The sequence below is a fragment of the Tupaia chinensis genome, unplaced genomic scaffold, assembly GCF_000334495.1.
Source record: "Tupaia chinensis unplaced genomic scaffold, TupChi_1.0 Scaffold000673_1, whole genome shotgun sequence".
Classification (NCBI taxonomy): Eukaryota; Metazoa; Chordata; class Mammalia; order Scandentia; family Tupaiidae; genus Tupaia; species Tupaia belangeri.
This window is the reverse complement of record NW_006160196.1, coordinates 1,126,269-1,135,639: the sequence shown is the minus strand read 5'-3', so window position 1 is coordinate 1,135,639 and position 9,371 is coordinate 1,126,269. Positions and strand designations below refer to the sequence as shown.

The 9,371-nt window shown below is 57.0% G+C and overlaps 1 protein-coding gene across 2 annotated transcripts in view; it reads left to right on the top strand.

Annotated features, from left to right (window-relative positions):
* Positions 1-13: 13 nt before the first annotated feature.
* Positions 14-9,371, top strand: part of PPFIA3 (PPFI scaffold protein A3) — an 18,394-nt gene continuing 9,036 nt past the window's right edge. The window contains exons 1-15 of one of the 2 annotated variants that reach the window (XM_006160167.3): positions 14-94; positions 348-449; positions 799-963; positions 1,273-1,347; positions 1,843-1,917; positions 2,217-2,438; positions 4,573-4,719; positions 4,798-4,932; positions 5,592-5,675; positions 5,795-5,926; positions 6,357-6,419; positions 6,543-6,622; positions 6,811-6,955; positions 7,433-7,620; positions 8,992-9,214. In XM_006160167.3, the coding sequence (XP_006160229.1) occupies positions 853-963; positions 1,273-1,347; positions 1,843-1,917; positions 2,217-2,438; positions 4,573-4,719; positions 4,798-4,932; positions 5,592-5,675; positions 5,795-5,926; positions 6,357-6,419; positions 6,543-6,622; positions 6,811-6,955; positions 7,433-7,620; positions 8,992-9,214 (1,680 nt within the window). In that variant the 5' untranslated portion in view covers positions 14-94; positions 348-449; positions 799-852. Of the gene's footprint in view, positions 95-347; positions 450-798; positions 964-1,272; positions 1,348-1,842; positions 1,918-2,216; positions 2,439-4,572; positions 4,720-4,797; positions 4,933-5,591; positions 5,676-5,794; positions 5,927-6,356; positions 6,420-6,542; positions 6,623-6,810; positions 6,956-7,432; positions 7,621-8,991; positions 9,215-9,371 lie in introns of those variants that run through there. The other variant, XM_027776471.1, reaches the window with a different exon arrangement.

The window sequence follows — 9,371 nt, the reverse complement described above, 5'->3', positions numbered from 1 at the left end:
GCTGTACGGCGTAGCCACCGCGCGGGTGCGGCTGCGCGAGCTTGGCCACGAGAAGGACTCGCTGCAGCGCCAGCTCAGCATCGCGCTGCCCCAGGTCTGGGCGGAGCCGGGGCGGGGCCAGTGAGGGCGTGGTCTCAGTTGGGTGGGCGGTCTAGGGGCGGGGCTTGGCGCCTAGAAGGGCGGAGTCTGGAGGGCGGAGGCTTGTCGTGGATAGGCGGGACCTGAGCGTCCAGAAGGAGCGAGACTTAGCAGGGAAAGGCGGGGCCTTCAAACTCCGGATTCCTTGGAATGAGGGAGATGGGGAAAAGATTGATCTAATTGTCCCGATCCTGCCCACGCCTGGACAGGAGTTTGCGGCTCTGACGAAGGAGCTGAACTTATGTCGGGAGCAGCTGCTGGAGAGGGAGGAAGAGATTGCAGAGCTGAAGGCGGAGCGGAACAACACGAGGGTGAGGGGTTGGAACCGGACCGCGGCAGGGCGGAGGGGGCTCCGAGGTGTCGCAGCCCAACCCATCATCTCCCCATCTCGCCTTCCTGTCTTCTCTTGCCTGCTCCCACTTCCTGGCCGGTCTCCTGTGGTCCCACACCTTCCTCCGTGTCTTCCCCATCTCAGAACCTTTCTCTTTTCCTGTACCACCCCTTCCTGGACCTAGACCTACCTCCGCTCCCTGCTCCCCTTCCTGACCCATTGTCAGCTGCATCTCTTCGTCGTGTGTCCTCTCCACCTGTCTCCCTCTTCATTCACCCTTTCCTTTTCTCTTTGCCTCTTTTCCTTGACCTGGTGCCCTATCCCTGCAGCTCCTTCTGGAACACCTGGAGTGCCTGGTGTCCAGGCATGAGAGATCACTGCGCATGACAGTGGTGAAGCGCCAGGCCCAGTCCCCAGGCGGGGTCTCCTCCGAGGTGGAGGTGCTCAAAGCTCTAAAATCCCTCTTCGAGCACCACAAGGCCCTGGATGAGAAGGTATGAGAAGCGGAAAAGCCGGATGAAGAACGGAAAGCACAGTTGACTGGGGCTTTTTACGAGTGGGCGGGGTTCTGGTTGCACGTGGTTGGAGGTGTCTTTAGTGGGGAGAAAGTTGACTGATTTATTGGAACTGGGACCTGACAAGCTGCCAAGTAAACTGCAGGCTGCTGGTGGGTGGGATCATTGTGGAGAGAAGAATCCTTTCATTGCTCAATCAGACCTTTCCCAGGGGTCTTTGGGGCCAGGGTTAACTGTCCTAGATTGGGTCCGGTCTCCATCTCACTCCTGCCCTGTCCCTGTCCCCAGGTCCGGGAGCGGCTGCGGATGGCTCTGGAGCGAGTGGCTGTGCTGGAGGAGGAGCTGGAGCTGAGCAATCAGGAGGTGGGGCCTGTCCCAGGTGGAGGTCTGGTCCACCCGGAGAGGGGAGATGGAGGAGCACCCATGGGCGGGCTGACTGAGTGGGTTCCAGAGAGAGCCCACTGGGGCAGGATGAGGGCACAGAGCCGAAAGGGTTAGACAGGGGGAGAAACCAGTGCCTGTTCTCAGACGGAGCTCAGTGGGCAGGTCAAGGGGGCAATCTCCAGGGACAGGAAGACTAGGCTGAGAGCCAGGGTCTGAGCCCAGGCTGGGGCCAGGAGGGAAGGGTTGGATGGGAAAAGTGAGGATGAGGAGGCTAGACGTCCGGAATGGTGGGCAGCTAAGGCCAGATATGAGGGCACGGGGCCCATGAGAGGACTGTGGGGCAAGCGGGCGGGGGTCCCGCAGGATCTGCAGCTACTCAGATGGGGGCGTCTATCTCCTTAGAGGACTGGACCAGTGAGAAGGGGAGCTGAGGGTCCTGGGAGCCCCTTTGCTCTGACCTTTTCACTCTTTCAGACTCTGAACCTCCGAGAGCAGCTGTCTAGGCGACGGTCGGGTCTGGAAGAGCCGGGCAAGGACGGGGATGGGCAGGTGAGAGGTGGAAGTCCCGCCCATGACCTCCACTCAACTCCCTGACTCTGCAGAGGTCCTTTCTACGTTTGATAGGATCCTAACTGATCCTAGGACATCTCAACCCCAAAGACCCTAACTGGCCTTTGGCATCTGATTCGGGTCACCTATGTAACTTCCATGATCCTCAATGACCCCGCGTCCTCTGACCTGTATGCTCTTCACTAACCTTTGCCCTCCGCACCCATCCCGCTGATCAGTGTTCTCTCTATGTCTCTTGCTCCTCACTCTGAGTTCTTTCCCTTCCTCCTTTACTCTAGACCCTTGCCAATGGCCTGGGTCCTGGTGGGGATTCGAACCGGCGCACGGCAGAGCTGGAAGAGGCGCTGGAGCGGCAGCGCGCAGAGGTGTGCCAGCTGCGAGAGCGCCTGGCCGTGTTGTGCCGTCAGATGAGCCAGCTGGAGGAGGAGCTGGGCACGGCACACCGCGAACTGGGGAAGGCCGAGGAAGCAAACTCCAAGCTGCAGCGTGACCTCAAGGAGGTGAGAAGGGGCCCTGGTGGGGGTGCTCCCCTCCCCCAGCCTTTTCTCGCCCCTTTGCCCAAAGCCAAGGCGTTCATAGTGGAACCTCGATTCATCTGCAAGCTGTGCCTCCTCTCTGAGCACTGGTGTCCTCACCTGTGAGATGGGGTTCATGACCCTGTCAGAGGGTCACCATGCGGTCAGAGTAGGGGCTCAGTAAACAGTCGTTGTCCCCATGAGACTTTGTCTTATGCCTCTAAATTGAACTTTTTCTTGGGATTTCGCCTCTTCCTGCCTGAGGCCCTTTGATCCTAATGCCCATGCCCCAGGGAGCTGCTGGGAAATGTGAGGCAGTGGATGAGAAAGGGTCTCCATCATGGACTTGAAGCCTGAGTCACCACACTCAGGAAGTGTCGTCCCACCACACAGGCTACCCGAAGGGACTCCATCTCCCTGAGACCCTGGTGGCTCCGGGGAGGTGTTACCTTCTGATGTTTCCCATGAGACCCTAGGGCACTTGTTCTGTGGTTCTAAGCTTGTGCTGTATGAGAAATCTAAGGCCTGGATATTTTTTAAAATATTTATTTATTTATTTATTTATTTATTTCCATTTGTTATTATTACTGTTTTTTAGTTTGACCTGACAGAGACAGAGAGAGAAAGGAGAACTGAGAAAACAAGCTGCCAGGTGCAGGACTCGAACCACAGTCGATGGGACTACAGCACCCTTAACCACCACACTACCTGCTGGCCCCAGGACTTTTAAAAATAATTATTTATTTAATTTAATTTTTTATTTAAAAAATAATTAAATTAATTAATTAATTAATTAATTTTAATTTGACCAGAGAGAGAGAGAGACAGAGAGAGAGAGGAAGTGAGAAAGCAAGCCTCCCCTAATTCTTTCTTTTTTTAGAAAGATTTTTGATGGGACCAGCAGTTAGCGTAATGGCTATGTCGCTGAACTCCCATGTAGCTGACCGTGGTTCAAGTCTTGGACCCGGTGGCTTAAACTCACGCTGGGCGCGTGTGAGTGTGTGCTCAAGATTACAAGAGGAGAATGGAGGAGAAGCGATTACGGCATGGCCATCCCTCCTGGGGGGTGATTTGTCACTTTCTATCTCTGTCTCTCTGGCGAGCGCACGCGCCCTTATAGCAACCCCCCACTCCCCCCAAAAAGAAAGATTTTTGCTATAGAGTGTACGCACTCCTCAGGGAGACAGAAAGTGAGAAATCACCCTTCAGGAGGAATGGCCATACCACAATCCATTTTGCTCTATTCTCCTCTCAGGATTTTGGGCACACATACACATACCCAGTGTGAGTTTTAAGCCGGCGGGTCTGGGACTCGAATTATAGTTGACTGTGTGGGAGTCCAGTGACATAACTGCTATGCCATCTGCTGGTCCCTAATTTTTTGTTTTATTATTATTATTGTTCAATTTGACCAGAGAGAGAAATACATACAGGAAAAGAGTGAGAGAGGGAGAATGAGAAAGCAAGCTTCCAGGTCCGGAACTCAAACCATGGTCAGCCGTGTGGGAGTCCAGCACCCCTAACCACACCACCTGCCAGCCCCAAGGTCCGGATTTTTGAAGAGTGGCTTGAGTAGATGTTATATTCTATGGATCTTAGGTCATCTCTGTGGGGAGGTACTGCCCTAGAAGTTCACCAGAGGCATGGTACCACCATCTTAATTGTCAGCTGGCAGGGGGCTTACAGCAGGCTGCTCCTGGGAGCTTTTTTTTTTTTTTAAAGGTTTTTGTCATTGAGCACATGCATGCAGGTGAGAGACAGACAGTGAGAGAGAAAGTGAGAAATCTCTCCCCGACCCAGGGAGGATGGCCATGCCACAATCCTTTCTCCTCCAGTTGCCTCCTGGGATTTTGGGCGTACGTGCACACATGTCCATCTTGAGTTTCAAGCAGCTGGGTGCACGACTCGAACCACGGTCAGCTATGTGGAAGTCCAGCACCTTAACCACCATGTCACCTGCTGGCCCCTCTTGGCAGGCAAGGTAGCCTGGTTCTGATGCTCAGGTGGCAGAAGACTTCATTTCCCAAGATTCCTTGAGTGCCTTGCCTGGGGCTAAGCCTGGGCCTCCCTTGGGTCTTCTGGGAGCTGTAGTCCACGTAGCTCATGGCTGTCTTTGCAGGCGCTGGCACAACGGGAGGATATGGAGGAGCGGATCACCACCCTGGAGAAGCGCTACCTGAGTGCCCAGCGTGAGGCCACATCGCTGCACGATGCCAACGACAAGCTGGAGAACGAGTTGGCCAGCAAGGAGTCGCTATACCGGCAGGTGAGGGCACAGCCTGAGCAGGGCTAAGGGAGAGGGGCCCGGCTGTGGTCCAAGTGACCTAGTGTCTGCCTGCCCCAGAGTGAAGAGAAGAGCCGGCAGCTGGCCGAGTGGCTGGACGATGCCAAGCAGAAGCTGCAGCAGACACTGCAGAAGGCGGAGACCTTGCCTGAGATAGAGGCGCAGCTGGCCCAGCGCGTGGCCGCCCTCAACAAGGTGAGGGGAAGCCTTAGAGGGTGGGTGAGGAGGGGCCTAGTGGACGCAGGGTCTAGTGTCTGGAGGGGTGGGAGCGAGACCTACCATCTGGAATCGGGAAGGCACAAGGCCTGGAGGTTTGGGGTGGGTGGTGGGTGGGGACTGTGGTTCTCTAGTCTGAACTGAAAGGGTATGTGTCCTGGGACCAGAGCTGGAAGGACTAGGTCCCTGAGAAAGTAGCCTAGAAAAAGAAAGAGTAGTTGGAACCAGCAGATGGTGTAATGGTTGTGTCGCTGGACTCCCACATGGTCCACTGAGATTCGAGTCCTGGACCCGGTAGCTTCAAACTCACCGGGGGCGTGTGCACGCATGCCCAACATCCCAGGAGGAGAATAGAAGAAAAAGGATTGTGGCATGGCCATCCCCCCAAGGAAGGGTGATTTCTCGCTTTCTGTCTCTCTGTCTCTCTGGTGAGCACATGAGTCCTACAGCAAAAAAATCTCTCTTCAAAAAAAAGAAAAGGAGCCTAGACTCAGGGGCGGGGCCTGAATCAGGTACAGGGGAAGCAGCCTGGAGCTCGGGGGCGGAGCCTGGCGCTCAGCTCTGGACGAGGCGGCGCCTGGAGCCTGGGGTCTGCCTCTGCTTGGCCTGAAGCCTAACGCCTTGGGTTCCATTTCTAGGCTGAGGAACGTCACGGGAATTTTGAGGAGCGGCTTCGACAGCTGGAGGCCCAGCTGGAGGAGAAGAACCAGGAGCTGCAGCGGGTGAGGGGACCGCAAAGAGGGTGGGGTGGAGAGTTTAAATGAGGGGCTGGCGGGCTGGCTGGGGCAGAGCTCTGCCCTGGCTGCGCTTGAGCGCCTCTGCGCGGCTCTCCCTCGGGCAGGCACGACAGCGGGAAAAGATGAACGACGACCACAACAAGCGGCTGTCTGAGACAGTGGACAAGCTGCTGAGCGAGTCCAACGAGCGGTTACAGCTTCACCTCAAGGAGCGCATGGGGGCGCTGGAGGAGAAGGTGCACCCCAGCCCCGGACTCATAACCCAGAATCCTGGGGCCCCAGATGCTTCCTCCAACCCGTTATCCGAGATCTGCTTAGACTGGGGCATCACAGATCCGACAGATTTCTCTGCACTGTGACTGGGAATACTTTTCAAATACACATTCAGAGGGCTGATTTGGGGGACACCCAGACCCCAGGTCCTTGGCTTTTCCCAAAGCCTCCAGCCCTGTGGGCTCCGAACCCTGTATCCTCTGAGATTACACAGGCTGCAAATCCTGAGACCCCATGGCTCTTCTTTGGTGTACGGTCTCCCCAACCCACCCTTGGTGTCCACCCCATTCCTCCTGGGCCCCCGCGGGCCTGTCTCGGTGCACTGGCAGCAGCTCGCAGCCCGAGGGCTCGGCCCCTTCAGGCCCCCTCTCTCACTTGACCCCATCCCCACAGAACTCACTGAGCGAGGAGATCGCCAACATGAAGAAGCTGCAGGACGAGTTGCTGCTGAACAAGGTGAGCCCGGAGGGACGCGGAGGGAGGGGAGCGGTGAGGCTGAGGGTGGAGTCAGCAGGGCTGGGAGGGGCCTCCTCACGGGCCACCGCAGATTCCCACCTGCCACCTCGGCCCCTCCCCCAGGAGCAGCTCTTGGCGGAGATGGAGCGGATGCAGATGGAGATCGATCAGCTGCGGGGAAGGCCACCATCCTCCTACTCCAGGTGACAGTGACCCTCCTGCCCCTCTCTGCCATGGAGTCCCCTTGGCCCAGCTCACCCATTCTGAGCCTCTGGAGACTTCCACTCATTCCTCTCGTTCATGACCCCTGACCCCGAGCCTGTCCCTGTGACCCTGAGCTCTGTTCCCTCTATCCGACGTTTTGGTCCCTGACGCCTGTCCACACCCACAGGTCTCTCCCTGGCAGTGCCCTGGAGCTCCGTTACTCCCAGGCACCCACGTTACCTTCTGGTGCCCACCTGGACCCCTATGGGGCTGGCAGTGGCCGGGCAGGCAAGAGGGGCCGCTGGTCGGGGGTCAAGGAAGAGCCCTCCAAGGTCAGCAGCCACCGCTGGGGCTAGACTGCGCAGGGCTTGGGCGGGTAGCCTGGGAAATGGAGCCAAATCCCCGGGGCTTGGGGCTCGGGGCTCGGGGCGGAGGCTGGGTTGAGATGCGGGTCTCCTGGAACTCACCCTGTCTTCTCGCCTTCCCCGGCAACTCCATCCTGGATGTCTCCTCGTGTGGATGTCCTACCACTGGTGAGAATGATGGGATGGAAGGGAAGTCGAATCCCAGAGTGGGTGGGACCAGAAGGTGATGAGTGGGCAGGGTCAAATGAAAGGCCAATCAAGGAAGGGGTGGGGTTGTGGGTGTGGGCATGGCTTGAGGCAGAGCCCAGAAAAATGACCTGTCAAGAGAGCAGCTGGGAACAGTGTCAGGGCATGCACGTGGGCAATGTCAGGATTCGTGGGTGCTGAGCGAACACGAACCTCGGCCCACCCACCCGGTGCCCCTCTGTCCCTACACAGAGACAGGATTGGGAGCGGTCTGCCCCTGCGGGGTCCATGCCACCCCCGTTCCCTGGGGAGCTGGACGGCTCAGACGAGGAGGAGGCTGAGGGGATGTTCGGGGCTGAGCTGCTGTCCCCCAGTGGCCAGGCCGACGTGCAGACGCTGGCGATCATGCTACAGGAGCAGCTGGAGGCCATCAACAAGGAGATCAAGTGAGCACTACTCTGAGGTGCCCGCCTGCCCTGCCTGAGCGGTCCCGCAGCCCCTCTGGCTGAAGACCGACTCATGGCCGGAGCCCACCTCACCCACCACCCTCGAGGAATTCTCCCTTCCCCCAGTGTGCCCTCGTGGGTCCAGAAACCCCATAGGATACTCCTGGAAGTCTAGGTGCTCTGTCCAAATGGATCACAATTTCCCAACCCAATGAAGACTGCATCCCAAAACACCAACATTCTGAACATGCCACATCAAGACTCCTCCAAGGCAGCACGGATCCTGCAGCTTGTGTAACCAGAGCACTGCGGCACCCCGAGAATCAACACAGCACAAGGTCCCTGACACCACACACCAAGAGTCACACCTTAACCGAGAATCAAGAACCTCAACTCTAGGGACCAGCAGTTAGCATAATGGCTATGTCACTGGACTCCCATGTAGTCGACCGCGGTTCACGTCCCAGACTCACGCCGGGTGCGTGTGTGTGCGTGCCCAAGATCCTGAGAGGAGAACGGTGGAGAAAGGATTGCAGTGTGGCCATCTCCCCGGGGGGTGATATCTTGCTTTCTGTCTGATATCTTCTCTCTGTCTCTGTCTGTCTGTCTGGCAAGCGCACGCCAGATAGATAGAAAGCGAGAAATCACCCCCCAGAGGGGATGGCCATACCGCAATCCCTTCTCCTCCATTCTCCTCTTGGGATCGTGGGCATGCACACACACACACGTGCCCGGCGTGAGTTTAAGCCACTGGGTCCGAGACTCGAACCACGGTCGACTATGTGGGAGTCCAATGTCATAGCCATTATGCTAACTGCTGGTCCCTGTATTCATTTATGTTTAAACTTTTACTTATTTCTTCCACGAGAGAGGAGTCGGACAGCTACCGCTTTACTCTAGCACCCACTCTCACCCAGCCAGGATCTCAGGCACTTATGCATGTGCCTGGTGTGTATAGGGAGACCTCATGACTCGAACCCGAGACCTCCCTGTCTGGGTTCAGCCTCACAGAGCATTGCATTACCACTGCGCCACCGTGGCTGGCTTCAGCCTGATATTACGACCTTGCTCTTGCCCTCCTCGTTGGAACTTGATCTCTTGCCTGTATTAGTCCTTTTATGACTTTCTAGAACCCTGATCCAGTCTCTGATTCCCCTGACAGCCCTCACCCTTCTATGGCTTTCTGAGAATCTCATGACCCCTTGACTCCCCTTGATCCTGTGAGGCCTTCAGGAGTCCACCAAACCCCTCTAACTTTATTGCACCTTCTCCTGAATTTCTCTGGCCTTTCTAGCTCGACCTGATTCCCAGACTCCCTCTCCCCTGCCTGCCTCAGCCCTCTTACCCGGCCTCTCCCACTTCCCTCCTTAGGTTAATCCAGGAGGAGAAGGAGACGACAGAACAGAGGGCAGAGGAGTTGGAGAGCCGGGTGTCCAGCTCCGGCCTGGACTCGCTGGGTCGCTACCGCAGCAGCTGCTCACTGCCCCCCTCCCTCACCACCTCGACCCTTGCCAGTCCCTCCCCTCCCAGCTCTGGCCACTCAACACCCCGCCTGGCACCTCCCAGCCCTGCCCGTGAGGGCACCGACAAGCCTGTGAGTGTTCTGGAGTCTCCTCAGCTATGTGGCGGTTGGGGGGAGGTCAGGAACAGGGCTCCCAGTGCACAGCAAAGATAACCCCTCACACTCGTGCTTCTCTTTCTTCCTTTCTTTCTTTCTTTCTTTCTTTCTTTCTTTCTTTCTTTCTTTCTTT